Source organism: Camelus ferus, chromosome 11, assembly GCF_009834535.1.
Source record: "Camelus ferus isolate YT-003-E chromosome 11, BCGSAC_Cfer_1.0, whole genome shotgun sequence".
Lineage (NCBI taxonomy): Eukaryota > Metazoa > Chordata > Mammalia > Artiodactyla > Camelidae > Camelus > Camelus ferus.
Genome location: NC_045706.1, coordinates 29,918,874 through 29,934,920, shown reverse-complemented (window position 1 = coordinate 29,934,920; position 16,047 = coordinate 29,918,874). Strand labels below are relative to the sequence as shown.

The 16,047-nt window shown below is 34.2% G+C and overlaps 1 protein-coding gene across 4 annotated transcripts in view; it reads left to right on the top strand.

Annotated features, from left to right (window-relative positions):
- TBC1D12 (TBC1 domain family member 12) overlaps window positions 1-16,047 on the top strand; it is a 74,516-nt gene that overhangs the window by 37,777 nt on the left and 20,692 nt on the right. For all 4 annotated transcript variants that reach the window (XM_032491290.1, XM_032491293.1, XM_032491292.1 and 1 more), the window contains 3 exons: window positions 9,365-9,480; window positions 14,506-14,588; window positions 15,795-15,912. In XM_032491290.1, the coding sequence (XP_032347181.1) occupies window positions 9,365-9,480; window positions 14,506-14,588; window positions 15,795-15,912 (317 nt within the window). The remainder of the gene's footprint in view (window positions 1-9,364; window positions 9,481-14,505; window positions 14,589-15,794; window positions 15,913-16,047) is intronic.

Here is a 16,047-nt window from a genome sequence, read left to right as displayed (position 1 = left end):
TAACATGTTTATTTTAACTCTATTGAAAAAACTATTAAAAAAAACAAACTGATGGGAATTGTGATGTTGTTTTACATTTTTGCAAATCTCTTTAATGTCTGGCTTAAAAAAAAAAGAAGGTTGGATTACCTCTACTCCTGCATTCAATTTCTTGCTTATATGTTGTTTTAGTTTAAGTATGTGAAGAAACCCTGGCCTTACACTGTTGTGTAGATAGTAAAAGGAAGAGCATTTTAATAACCTTTTCAGATAATTGAGTCTATTCTTCTTTGATACCATTCCAAAACTCATCAAGTCGTAGTTTCTTAAAGGTAAGTTATATTGTGGAATTTGAAGTCATACAACTCTGTCATATTAAAATTCGTTAGTCTCCCTTGCACTTCGATTTTATTCTTCAACTCTGTTTGGGTATTCTTTATATTTTCCAACTCTTTGCTAAAAACTTTGCTCTGTGCATCTTTACTCCTCTTGAGTTCTCTGAACATCTTCACCATCATTACTTTAAACTCTTTCTCAGATAATTTGCCTATCTCCTCATCACTTATTTCTTCTTCTGGGATTTCATCTTATGCCTTGGCCTGGGAGACGTTCCTCTGCCACCTCGTATTGCTTATCTTTCTATTTTTATTTTTAAGTAAGTTAGTTACGTTTCTCGACCTTGGAGAGGTGACCCTCTGTGGGAGATGTCCTATGCATCCCAGCAGTACACTCCTCTCTTGTCACCCAAGGGTCATGGTCCAGCCAGTCCCAGTGTAGAGTCTGGCCTGTCTGGATTCCTTCCACAGGCTTTGGGATTGTTGTTTTCTTATTTCTGGTATCTGCCTCTGATGGATGAGGCTGGACTAGAGGCTTATGCAGGGTTCCTGGCAGGAGGAGCCAGTGCTTGCCCACTGCTGGGTGAAGCTTGGTCCTGCACTTCTCGTGGGTAGGGCCATATCTAGAGGCTTTTGTGGCTTAGGAATTTTGCTGATTACCGGGGGCTGTGTTCCCACACTGTATGTTTGGCCTGAGGCTTCTGTGCAGGCTGTTGGATGGGGCTAGGTCTTGGTGCTGATGATCCAATCAAGATATCAGCCTCCTGGAAAGCTCATGTAGATTAACACTCCTGGAATGTCTGCCATCAGCTTTTATGTCCCGTGTTCCCTACGTCCCCAGGAGAACCTCCAAAACCAGCAGGCAGGCCTGGCCCAGGTTCCTATGAAATCACTGCCTCTGTCCTTTGACCTGGTGCACGTGAGTTTCTGTGTACACTTCCCAAGCGAATGAAGTCTCCGTTTCCCCCAGTCCCAAAGGGGCTCCCAGAGCCAAGCCCCACTGGCTTTCAAAGCCAGATATCCTGGGGTCTCCTTCTACTCCCAGTGCTGGGAAGCCTGACGTGGGGCACAGAACTCTCATGCCTATGGGAGGGCCTCTGGGACTTAACTATTCTTTAGCTTGTGGGTTGCCCACCCAGGGGGTATGTGGCCCAATTATATCATGAGCACACCCCTCCTACCGTCCTGCTGTGGTTCCCTCTTCATGTTTCCAGTTGCAGAAGATCCTTCTTGCTGGGTTCCAGTCTTTTTTCCGATGGTTGTTTAGCATTCAGTTGTGGTTTTGTTGTTTTCGCAATGAGAGTTGAGCTCATTTTCCTACCACTCTGCCATCTTGACTGAAATCCCCTCCCTTGCACTTTTGAATAGATGTTTTTACCCATATGTGATTTGTAATATCATGTATTGGAAAATATTGGTTCATCAAATTATGCAGATAACCCAAATGTAACATTTCATTATTTAGTATCAGAACATTACAGTAATATCGCCATTGATCGCATCTGAAAATTTTAAGTACTAGAAACTGTGAAACATATGTTGAAGCTTTGCAATCTTTGCAGAATTTTAATTTTCACTTGAATAATTGACTCTGATTATTGGCAACAGTTACTTTCAGTTACTTTCCTTGAAATCATTGGATCAATTCATCTTTTTTGTTTGTTTTAATGAACTTTTTATTTTGGAATAATTTTAGATATACAGAAAGGTTGAAAAGAAAATATAGAGAGTTCCTGTATACTCCTCACTTAGTTTTCCCTAATGTTAACTTTTTACATTACCTTGAACATTTGTCAAAACTAAGAAGCCAACATTTAAAACTCCAGATTTCATTTGGATTTCACCAGTTTTTCTGCTAATGTCCTTTTTCTGTTTCAGGATTTAGTCCAGGATACCACACTGTATTTCATTATCATGTTTCTTTGTCTCTATGCCCCTTAATAGTTTCTTAATCTTTCCTTGGTTTTATGACTGTGACACTTTTGGGGAATACTGGTCAGATATTTTCCAAAATGTCTTTTAAAAGAAGAACTATTATTTATTTTCTTCCCTCAGTATTTCTGACAGTGACTATGTCAGGTTTTTTTTCCACTTTGACCAATTCTTCAACACCAGATGGATGTCCTACAAATTGATTTAATTCTGACGTTGTTATCCTGTACTTACCATCACATCCCACAAGTTAAGGCCTTAGTCCTACAAGACTGCCTCCCACTTCAGATGCCAGTCACAAATCCAGGCTTCTAGTACTTCTAACCAATAGCAGTATATTGGAGATGCCTGTGACACCCTTCTTGGGTTTGTTAATTTGCTAGAACCACTCACAGAGCTCACGAAAATAGATGGCTCACTAGATTACCAGTTTATTATAAAAAGGGGACAACTCGTAAACAGCCAGATGAAAGAGATACACAGGGCAAGGTTTATGAGAAAGGACATGGAACTTCCACGCACGCTCTGGGTACATCACCCTTCTAGTACTATGGTGTGTTCACCAACCCAGAAGCACTCTGAACCCCTTCAGTTAGGATTTTTAATGGAGGCTTTACTATAGTGGCACACTTGATTAAATCATTGGGTTTTAGTGATTAGCTCAACCTCCAAAACTCCTCCAGAAGTCAGGGGGTAAAGCTGAAATTTCTAACCCTGTAATTATATGATTAGTACCTTTGGCAACTAGCCCCTATCCTGAGAATATCCAGGGACATTCAGCCACTAGTCATCTCATTAGCATACAAAAAGACACATTAGAGATATCAAGGGTTTCAAAGCCTATGTGCCAGGAAATGGGCAGAGACCAAATATGTATTTCTTATTATGTTGCATCCTCAGTTTGGGTGTGTCTGATGATTTCCACAGGACTTGACTGAGTTTTGTTTTTTGGGGAGGAATACCACAGAGATGAAGTGCTCACTTTGTCTGAATTTGAGAAAATGTCTGCCAGATATATTCACATCTGAATTACAATATAGTTTGCAATCAGTTTTTCTTTTAAGTAAAAATAGTGTTCATGATAAAAGGGGTTTGACCAGTTCACCATTCATATAATTGCACATGTGCTTTTCCTCTAGACACCACTGTACTTTGGTGTGTAGCACAAGTTCCTTAGGTATACTTCTCCTTTAATCACATAGAATATTTAAGAGATGTTTACTCATAGGTCAAGATTTAATGTAATTAATACATTTTACTGTTTTATCATGGACAATCTTAAGAGGAATTGGCTAGCACCCTCCCCCCCCCTTTTTTTTAAATTGTGAGTGCATGTCATGAAGAATAAATACAGTGATTAGTAATACTGTTTGGTGCCATTGTCTTGATTTATGCTGGGGCATCAATAGTTTTATTCAGAATTGCTTTAGCAAAATTAATGCCATTGTCAACACATTGACAAACTGTTAGCACCATTAGGAATATAGTTTTGACTCTACAGACCTCATGAAAGCATCTCTGGGACACTGTTGAGAACTGCTGCAGTAGGACTTACGGTATTTATCTTGATCACAGTCTATCTTCAAATAATGTTATACCACTTTGAACACAATGTAATAACCTTACAACAGTATATATACTGCCATTCTCTCCCTTCTGATTTTGTGCTGTAAACCCCTCAGTATGCTGATATTATTTTTGCTTTAAGCAGTCAAATATACTTTAAAAAATGGCTTTCATGTGTTTATCTTTTATTTGTCTTTTCTAAAATATCTTTCTGTATTTACTACTTCTGTTGCTTTTTATTTCTTTGTGTAGATTTATGTTTCCATAAGATATAGTCTTTCTGCCTAAAAATTTTCCTTTAAATCTCTTTCTTAAAAAATATAAGTATAAAATTTTGATCTCTACAACCTAGTCTCTTACTATATTGTTTTTGAAGGTAATGTTTAAAAGACCCTTTATGATAGTTTGCAATTGAATGGTTCTACCTCCTGGAATCCTTGCTTATTTGTATTCCTTGCTTATTTTCTTCCTCTCCTACTCCAATTAAACAAAACAGCAGAAAAACCCACTAATCAAAAATAACCTTTCAGTCAGAGAAAGTCAAATATTGTATGATATACTTATATGTGGAATCTAAAAAATAATATAAATGAATGTATTTGCAAAACAGAAACAGACTCACAGATACAGAAAACAAACTTGTGGTTACCAAAGTGGGGAGAGGGAAGAGAGGAGGGGAAAATTGAGGGTATTGGATTAACAGATACAAATTACTGTATATAAAATAGATAAGCAATGAGGATATACTGTATAGCACGAGAATTATACCCATTATCTTGTAATAACCTAAAGTGGAGTGTAATCTGCAAAAATATTGAATCACTATGCAGTACATCTGAAACTAACACAATATTGTTTATCAACTATACTTCAGTAAAAATTATAAAAACCTTTCAAACTAGCATTGACTGGGAGAATCTCAGGATAATGCACCTTCTCCAAATAATGCTTTGCTGTTGAAATCAATAGAGAGAAAGCACCCATACTATTAGAGATGTTGTTAAACAAATGTGATCCCTCTTTTCTAACAGATTATTTTGAGGAAAAACATCATTTTCATTTATGTGAATCCAGTATTTTTTTGCCTTGGAATTAGAAGTCATTGTTTCTACTTTATGCTCATGGAGATAACAGCATCTTTTGATCAGGCTTAAAATTAATTGCCTGTTTGACTCAAATTTTCTTACAGTAGCTAGAATAAATTATCCTACAGTTATTTGCCAGCTTACCCCTAGCAGTGGTTTCATCTACTGTTCTAATTACCTCAGTGAAAGTAAACATATGTCATAGGACAATATTTTGAGTGGAAAATGAAGAATAAATTAAAGAAACAGGCTTTATTACAACACCTCATAGAAATACATTCCCATGTTAAAAGAAAAACTGATTGCCTCTTGTCTTAACACTTGGTAAGTAGCTCCCAACCAGTCATAAGTCAGGTAAAACTGACCTTTGTTGTCAGGAAATGAGGCAGATTGGTACAGTATTTTCAAACAGTGAATGTATTATAGCTAGTTATTTACTGTTTTCCTTGGACTATGATATTTCCAGTTGCTTTTTACTATTGTAAAGTTTTTTTTTAATAAGAAAATTATCATTATTTTGCTCATTGTTAAATTTCTATAGAATAAATATATGGGTTTTTTATGACATGATACACAGATTTAAAGTGAAAATGACTTCAGGAATTCTACTCATGAGATACTTTTTGTTTGTATTTTTAAATGAAGGCTTATGTATATCAACTACTTATCAATAATTTGAGCGCTGTTATCTCTCTCTACTGCCTTCTGCTTGAGTTATTTAAGAGTCATCTGATTTTCCTCAGCTACAGGGATACACCTTGATTAACTTTAACTCATAGATAAAGCATATTTCTCAGGTCTTTTTTTTTTTTTTTTGATGTGAAGTCTTTTTATCAAAGTATAGTCAGTTTACAGTGTGTCAATTTCTGATTTACAGCATAATGTTTCAGTCATATATATATGAACATATATTCCTCTTCGTATTTATTTTCATTATAGGTTACTCCAAGATATTGAATATGGCTCCCTGTGCTATACAGAAGAAACTTGTTGTCTGTCTTTCTCAGGTCTTTGTAATTGCCTGTGGAATGGGATGTTTACTGGGAACTTCCAGGAAGGATCTTTTCTTTCTCTTTTGTGAGAGTTATTAAAAGAGCAACCGGAGGATCTTTGAAAGTTACACTATAAGGATGTGACAACTCGCATTGCTGTGCAGTCCTTTCTCTGAGCAGCAACCAGCCTCCACATGAAGCAGGAGGGCTTAGCTGAGAGTGGTAGAGCAGTGGAGTCTGACTGACGCTATGAGCCTCTTAGTCAGAGTCCAAAGTTAGCTGAGTGTATGGACTATTCAGTCTTGTGGTCTAATCAGTTTGCCTAAATGTGTTTGATATCACTTTGTGATTAATTTTGAAAGTGCTGATACTTAGTATTTTACTATTTCTAATTCAGTTGACTATTTCTAATACAATTTGCAATTTTAATCACATTAACATCTTTATTTGGCAAATATTTGAATCATTAAAGATAAATAAATCTATCTTATATTCAGATATGGATGAATTGATACCATGTTTTAAGCTTTTAAAAAAAATTACAGTCTAGAAATTTTAAGCATTTTTAAGCTAAGGAGCTCTGATAGGAAACACTAGAATACAACTTTCTTTTTCTCATGTGAAAAATATTTGAGTGACAGTTCTGAATAAGGCTCATTCGTAAGGTGAATACATAAATAAATATTTATGTACTTCATTTTGTGTTGCCTTTTATATTAAATGTGTACTTACTCAGTTAATTTTTAATAGGAGACTTTTCATTTTTTTGTTCAGACTTTCAGTGGTTCTCCATTTTGTTCATCATGAATTCCAAATATTTTTGCCAATGAAGGGCCCCTTAATTTAGCCTACACTTATTTCCCATCCTTGTTCATATTCAGTGAGATTAATGTATTTCCCTGATCCACGCCTTTGCTTGCTCCCCCTGGATTGTTCTTTCCAATACTTTCTGTCTGTGTAATTAATACCTATTATTTTTGCCCCTGTTCTGATTCCAACCCTTCAATAAAATCTTTGCCAATTATCCACCATGAGTATAAATAATCTTACAAACAACTTTATTTTCTCTTGTAAGAAAAGTCAAACAGTACTTTATAAAGTTGGACAAGTGCCCTTCATTTCTAGTCCAGCCCTCTAGAGGAGAACTTCCTAATAGTTCAAATTCCTTGATATTTTTCTGTTTATATTTGAGAGTATATGACTTATTTGGTTATCACTTCTTTTGACTACCTTATTGGAAAGCACAATTCTAGAGGCTTAATATTTATTTGATTTTTCTTTTGGTAAGAATATTTCAAGAATGGTGGCATGTACTTCATATTGCATCAGAAAACACATACTATCTGGTGGTCTTTTTTGGTACTGTTTAGATGGATCGGTGATTGAAGTATTGTTAGCCTGATCTCCCCATTTTAAAGTTCCCCATTATCCTCTCACTGAATGATTTCATCTACCTCATTATTTTAAATTGTCATAGATAGCTACTTGGCTGTCTGCTAATATAGTAAGATAATAGATTGTTAAAAGGCCAGGCTCTGGAGCTTACCCTGCCTGCGATTTATGACCTTTGGCAAGTGACTGCACATCTTTGTGTCTCAGTTTCCTCTACTGTGAGTTAGGTACCTCACAAGATTGTCTCAAGGATTAAATATGTTAAATGTTTGAAACAGTGCGTAGTATGCTGTGTCAGTAAATGCTAGTTGTTATTATTAATATACTGATTTAGAAGTTTTATTTTGCTGTCTATGCACTGGCATTTGTTTGCATGGAAAATGCTTTACTGGATAATACTCAATGCATTCTGTCTGGCAGTGAGACCAGGTCATGCTGTGGGAAAACAAAGTGCCATTTAAGTGATTACAAACCTCATATGTATCTAGCATCTATGATTTTTTAATAAGAAAAACACTAGCCGAAAAGGGGATTTGTTACACTTGAGTTTGTAATGAAGAAAAGAAACATTGATCATAATTACATGTATATCCTAGATATTAGGAAAGAAAATTTTAAGAGTGGAGAAGAGTGACCCCATGGCTTTTGACACTGTACAATTCTTTGGGGTGGGAGTTAGTAAAAAATCAGCATGCACAGTCCTAAATAATTTGAGAAAAAAAGTCTCTCAAAATCCAATGCAGTCGTGCAAAGGAACTCTCAGATTAACAGCGTAGATTTAGTAGCTGGAAGGAGAGATGCAGAACTGAAGACAATTATAAAACAATAGTATAAACCTTTATAAGCAGTGGCAGGAACCATAAAGCAAGTTTGAAGTTTACAGAAAATGCTTAGGACAACATAAATTGTTTTTTAAAGTAATGTCAAATAATATTAAGCTTCAACAAGATTATCAAATTTTTAAGAGAGATAGAACCATCAGTTCATATTTTGCCACTGTCAGATTCAGTAGGGAGAAAGAGTCTTTGGGTTAGAAAGGATAATAATTTTAGAAGAATTATAGGCTATGGTAGGAAAGCAGCTAGCAGGTGAAACACTTGACCACTTTAAGTGCATTTAATTTTCTTCATTTAAATTAATGCCTTCTCTAGCTGCCAATGGACTTGCAGATCTACTCATGAAATCACTGGGTAGTCTTTGTGAATGTCATGAAAAATATATTTGTTATCTGGAGATGATCAAACACTAGCTTGATTATTTTTTTTTTAAGAAAGGGAAAAGTGTGGGTTCTGAAAATTACAAGCCAATAATCTTGTTACTGATCTTTTGCAGATTTCTAGAAATAAATTTCGGCAAAAGCTTGTGAACATTTATGAAAAAATTCTCAAATGTAGAGATTTAAATGTGTCCACCAAGAACATATCATGTCAAATTAACTTCTTTTCTTTTAAAAGAGGATTATCAATTCAGTCGAATGAGAAAAATACTGTAGTAACAACTTGTTATTTTTAGTGAAGTATTTGACAATCTTTGTCCATGTTTTTGGATAAGGCTTGTTGGTGAATTGTTTAAATTTACAGTAAGTAGGTAGATTTACAGTAGTTAGTTTCAGAGTAAATTGAAATCTAAAGCCAGCATTTGATAAGAGGTTCAGTGTCACCATTGAGAGAGATCTTTAAAGCATCCAGTGGGAGTAACTGTATCTCGTGTCAATATTTCCATCATTGATCTGCCTGAAAGTTTAGAATTAGACTTTCCTTCTTGTACATTATTCAGAGCTGCAGTTGGCATAGCTGATACTGTAGAAGGCAGTTGAGAACATCTTCTAAAACCTTACCTAATTAGTGCATTTCTGTCTTCCCCTCTCTTAACATACTTTCATACTTTGCATGTAATATGAATTCATAATTTAGATTGCTTCAGAGAGAAAAAGTGACTTTTTTTGACTACCTGACATTTTTACCAAATTAATGTATGAATTGTATATACTCCTTATAGCATAATATCTTTAATGATACAAATACAGGAAAACAAACTGAAAATTGGAAAAGTCTCTGCATAAATATATTTTTATCTCCTTTAGGAATATGAAGCACGAACAGGGAGAGCCTGTAAACCACCACCTCAGTCTTCAAGACGGAAGAATTTTGAATTTGAGCCACTCTCTACTACTGCCCTGATTCTTGAGGATCGACCATCGTAAGTATTTTAGTGATCATCAGGCACACTGTTTATATTTTAAATTTAAATTTAATTTTGCTTACTGTTTCACTTGAAAGAGATCAGGGAATTAGATAAAGAAATAGGTTTGTTATTTTTTTTTAATTCCAGTGATGAATCTTAAAACTGCAGGGAAGAATTGTTATGCCTAAGTGTTATGCATATTTTTATTGAAATATAGTTGACATACAATATTATTTTAGTTTCAGGTGCACTATGTAATAATTTGACATTTGCATTTGTTATGAAATGATCACGATAAGTTTAGTAACCATCTGTCCCCATTCAAAGTTATTACAATGTTATTGACCATATTCCTTATAATGTTTACTACATCCCTGTGACTTACTTATTATATAACTGGAGGTTTGTACCTTTCCCCTTTATCTATTTTGCCCACCCTCGTCTGCCTTTTCTTAACATGATAGAGCAGTTATTTCTCCTTTCTTGACATTTAATATGTACTTAAGATGTATTTGTTCTGGCCTTTTATGCCATACAACTACTGGCTGTCAACTAGTTGGTTTACTGTTATTAAGAATATGTTTTAAAATATGTATATATATACTTAATACCCAGCAAAACATCTTAAATTCTTCCCTTTCTGCTTCTGCCCTTCCCCATCTCAGTCTTCTGCAAGGCTGCTGTTCTTCAAAATATAGTCTCTGATTTGCTGCCAAACAAATCACACTTCTCCTAAAGCAAGACAACTTGGTCCTTAACTCCTTTTCCCCTTCTTGGGCTCTCTGAATGTAATCTTTTTCTTCTTCTAGATTGTTCTTTACTTCCAGTATAAAAATTCCTAACTTTTTTTTGGTCATTTTCCTGGTCTACAGCTTTTTCCATTCATGATCCTGATGAGAATAATACAAGAATCTGGAGCCAAACAGACAGAGGTTGAATATTCTTTAGACATTGTGAGAGAAGAAAGGCTGAACACAAGTACTTTATTTTTTAAAATTTTTATTACAGTCCTTCATCCCAGAACTCTTGTAGGATTTGGTGAATGTATTCATATTTATTCTTTCATGAGAGAAAACTTCATGGTATGAGAGAAGCTTTTTAGAAATTTAGTTTTGAGAACATGTCAAAGTTTTATTTCAATCCTGCTGCCAAGGAGGAGTGAACCAGGCCAGTTGAAAGAGTGATTAGATAAGAAAAGAACACCTGGCTAATGATCTGTAGACTCTTGACTGATTGACAGCTGAGTAGGAAGATAGCTAAGTTCCCAGGAAAGCTTTGTTAAACTTGTTAAAATTCATCCAAAATAGATTAAGCTTTTTACCAGGAATGGTAATTTCTTCCCAGAAGGAGTTTATAAAAATATTATGCCAAAAGTCCTGTTCTAGACAATGTTTGGAACAAGTTTTTCTTTATACCATTCTCTATTTTATAATCAAATTTGTCTTTTAAATTCCTGCCTTCCTGCCTTTGCTCTTGTTACTACCTTCACTTGTAAGGCAGTTATCATATTTCTACTTCTTACTTACTTAGTAACCCTTTAAAGATTAGACGTTTTCCTTTCTTCCAAGTCTTTGTTGACTTTTTCAGCCTTCAGTGAATTCTTTTATTTACCAAATGCTTTCAAGACTTTCCTCTATGTGATTTTCACGAATTTGATTATGATATGCTGTGGTAGGATTTTCCTCATGTTCCTTCTGTTTGGCACTCATTGAGCTTAATGTGTCTGTGCATTTATAGTTTTCTATCAATTTTGGGGAAATTTTAGCTTTTATTTCTTCAACAGTTTTATTGTCTGCTGTCCCCCCTTTCTTCTGAGATGTCCATTAAACATACATTGCTTGATATTTTCCATGTCCCACATTTCATTTATGCTTTTCTTTAGGGGGGAAGTAATTCTTTTCTCTCCCTATTTCATTTTGTATAGTTTTATATTATTATAGCTTAAAGTTCACTTATTTTTTCCTCTGCAGTGTGTAATTTGCTGTCAATTCCATCTTTTATATTTATAATTTTAGAAATTTTCATCTGTATACATTTGATTTGGATCTTTAGTTTCTCTTATCATGCTCCTGCTTTTCTCTAACTTCTTGAGTATATTTGTAACAGCAGTTTTATCATCCCTGAGTTATAATCCTATTGTCTGACACTTCTATGCCATTTGTGTTGATTAATTTTTCTTCTCATTATTGTTTGTATTTTCTTGCTTCTTTACATCCCTGGTAATTTTTATTGTATACCAGATATTGTGATTTTTACATGGTTGGAAGTTGGACTTTTTTGTATTACTTTAAATATTTTTTGGTTTGGTTTATAGTTAAGTTATTTTGAATTGGTTTGATCCTTTGGATCTAATAATCTTTGGAGTGCATCCAGGACAGCCTTTAGTTTAGGGCTGATTTATCATTACTACCAAGGCATTACCCTAAGGACTCCAGTTGATACCCTGTCTATTAGGAGGTCTTTCCACTCTGGCTGGTCAGTCCAGTGTGATCTTTGAGAATGTTTTGTTTGTTTTTTTCCTGGTGTTTCTTTCCATGGCCACTATAGTTTAATCACATGCATGCACAAATCAGTATCCAGCCAAAGCCTCTGTAGCTCCCTCCTCTCTGGTACTCTGATTTGCAAATTCTAGCTGTCTTGGACTCCCCAACTTCAAATTCTGTTTCCTCAACTTAGCAAGACCTGGTGGGCTCTGTTTTGGCACTCCTTCCCAGCACGGAGACCTGGAAACTCCAAGCTGTAAGGTCAGGCACTTGCACTGTTACTTTGTTTTCTTTCTCATAAGGACCGTGGTCTGTTGCTGCCTGTTTTCCAATTTCTAAAAACTGTTGTTTAATACTTATTTTTCTAATTAGGGCAAGAGGGAAAATCTGATTCCTTGTATTCCATAATGGTCTGAAGCAGAAATCTTACCCTTTATTCCTCCCTGCTGCCGCATACCCAGGGAATCTGACTAACTTGAGAAGAGAAGTAGAATGTATAATTTGAAAGTTTGTCACATACATTTCCCCACCTAGCCTGTTGAAAATAATTTAAAAAACTGATTCCAAAAACTAGACATTATTATGGTATGTTTGAATATGTGATAATATTCTAGTGTATTTTTTTGTGTAGTCATATATATAAGCCACTGCTTCTGTGAAGCCTTTGATTTTATAAACCAAAATATAGTGTGTGCAAATGAATAACTGATTATAAATTTTTTATTTAGAATGTTACCCTAAAACTCTAATGGAAAGCAGTTTGTTATAAAAATATACCTGCATTTACCATATGATCTAAGAATTCTGCTCTTAGGTATTTACCAAGAGAAATGAATGCAGATACCCACACAAAGACTTGAAATGAATATTTATCATACCATTTATTCATAGTAGTGCCTAACTGGAAACAATCTAAATGTCCATCCATGTGGCTAATTGGAACACTATTCACCAATTAAAAGGACTATGTTATTAATACATAGAACAACATGGATGAATAGCAGAAACATGCTGAGCTGTGTAAACAGCTCATACAACTTAATACCAAAAACCCAAAAAACTCGATTAAAAAGTGGGAAGAAGTACTGAGTAGACATTTTTACAAAGAGAAAATGCAGATGATCAACAGGCACGTGAAAAGATGCTCAACATTGCTAGTCATCAGGGAAATACAAATCAAAATCACAATGAGATATCATCTCACATCTGTCAGAATGGCTATCATCAAAAAGAATGCAAATAACAAATGTTGGTGATGATGTGGAGAGAAGGGAACCCTTGTACACTCTTGGTGGGAATGTAAATTGGTACATTCACTATGGAAAACAGTATGGAGGTTTCTCAAAAAAATGAAAATGGAGCCGCCACATGACCCAGCAATTCCACTCCTGCATGTATATCTGAAAAAAAAACAAAAACACTAATTTGAAAGGATACATGCACCTTAATGTTCATAGCAGCATTGTTTACAATTGCCAAGATATGGAAGCAATCTGAGTGTCCATTGACAGATGATGACTGGATAAAGATGTAGTCTGTATCTATAATGGAGTACTACTCAGCCATAAAAAATAATAAAATTTTTCCACTTGTAGCAACGTGGATGGACTTAGAGGGCATTATGCTAAGTGAAATAAGTCAAACAGAGAAAGACAAATACTGTATGGTTCACTTGTATGTGGAATCTAAAAAATACAACCAACCAGCGAATAAACAAAAAAGCAGACTCACAGAGAACAACCTAGTGGGTACCAGTGGGAAGGGGAGATGGGCAATGTGGGGGTAGAGGATTAAGAGGTACAAACTATTAGGTATAAAAAAGCTACAAGGATATATCATACAGAACAGGGAATATAGCCAATATTTTATAATAACTATAAATGGAGTATAACCTTTAAAATTTGTAAATCACTGTATTGTACACTTGTAATGTATATAATATTGTACAGCAGCTATACTTCAATTTAAAAAAAAAAAAAGACAAAAATATGCTCAATAAAAGAAGCCAGGCACAAAAGAATCTATATGAAATTCCTTAAAGGCAACTACCTAATCTACAGTGATAGAAATCAGGTATGTGATTGCTTAAATTAGGAGGTTGGTAAGTATTAAGTGCAAAGGGATCGAAAAGAAAACTTGTGGAATGATGGGAACATTCTGTACCTTGATTGTTGTGTTATACATTTGTCAAAACTCATCAAACTACACTCTTAAAATATGTTTGTCCATTTTGTAGTATGAAATTATACCTCAAAGAAGTTGACTAAAAAAGAACTATAATAAATGAGTTTAACAACCTAGAATTATTGGCTGAAATCTGACATGTTTAATATATAAACAAATATGTATGACATAAATATACACACATATGTATAACAAATATTAGCAACCTAGATTCTGATTCTTTTCTAAGATGCAGAGTTCTTTTCAACCTTTTACTTTTGTAATGTATGAAATGTGAAAGTTGTTAGAAATTCTTTGTGTCTGGCTATAAAAAGGAAGAAGTCAATAAGCTTAAAAGTTTTCTAAAAATTGACTTAAATTATCTTTTCTCCAGAAATCTTCCTGCCAAATCTGTGGAAGAAGCTTTACGTCACCGACAAGAATATGATGAGATGGTGGCTGAGGCTAAAAAACGAGGTATAAAATTGAACTCCAATTGGTATATTTAATTTATTGATGTCAGTAGGCAATCAACCTCTTGGTTAATATCAGCAGGGAGGCAGATAGTGAAATTGACCAAGTCTGTCTTTAAGATGATGCTGATTTTTTATTTTTCTAACTAAAATTGTTCTCAAAGAAAAATAAAATGTCATACTAGAATCACAGTTTTTCTGTAAGTACTTTTACAAAACTAGTAGGAGGAGAAAGGCAGCAGACTATCTATGAGGGACCTTGTAATTACAGTCATAAAACTTGGACTACCATTATCTTAATATATAAATGAAGGTATTATTTGTGAATTTATTCATGAAAATCACTTCTTTTACATTAGGCTTTTGATATTTTATAATTTAATAATTTTAACACTTTGCAGTAACTTTGTATATGGTTGTGAGAATATGATTTGGAATTAAAATTTGCTTTTATGACCTACAAAGTTTCTAGAATCCTGATTATGTCATTTGGACAGGCATTCAAGTGTGCACTTTTATGTGTATAAATTCACACATTTTTTCATTTATTCTCTCTTCAACCAAAAATATAAGGATAACTTAACAATATTTATTTACTAAGCACTATTAATGATATATCTATCATTTCTCTATTTTTGAGGCATCTTGTATTCCAAGATTGTAACTTCTTTTCAGAGGGTTGTTGTGTGTATGTGTGTGTATTAGGGGGATTTTAAAGTTTCCATCTAATTAGTTAAATGAAACATCATACTAAAAAGAGTTCACTGTAATAAGTGCTGTTGGCAAAATCTTTTTTTAATGACATGTGGGTTTATGTGAGGTAATTCATAAACCCCTTGTATGAAAAAATGGTATTGGTTAGTTGCTAACAGTTGTTTATTTTTACATAGTTAATTCATGAAAAATTTCGTTCATTGATTAAGTATAAATAGAATATGTGATATAGAATTCTAGATAAATCATTTTTCTGAGCTTTTTTCCATTTACTTTTGTAGAATAGATGCTATTTTAAAATAATGTTAAGTTTATTTTCTTTCTCTTTTTTCCCTTCCCTCCTTTTCTCTTTCTCCTTCCCTTTTGCCTTTCTATCCTTCCTTCCTATTATCAGAGTATTCTTTTTGAGAAAGCCTCTTTTGTAGATTTAGGTAGAAGAAAGGCATTTTAATCTAGCTCTTTTTGTTTTGAAATAATTTTTACTTGTTTAAAACAGAAATTAAAGAAGCACATAAAAGAAAAAAAATAATGAAAGAACGCTTTAAACAGGAAGAAAATATTGCAAGTGCAATGGTTATTTGGATCAATGAAATACTACCCAATTGGGAAGTAATGTAAGTAAGCAGACTTTTCCTGAATTACAGTCTGTCTCCAAAGATCTCATGTTTCCAATTCTATGTTTTTACAACTTCTAGCATGTATCTTATGTTTTGGTTAAGTTATACTGTGATTAACTAATGTCTGAAAAT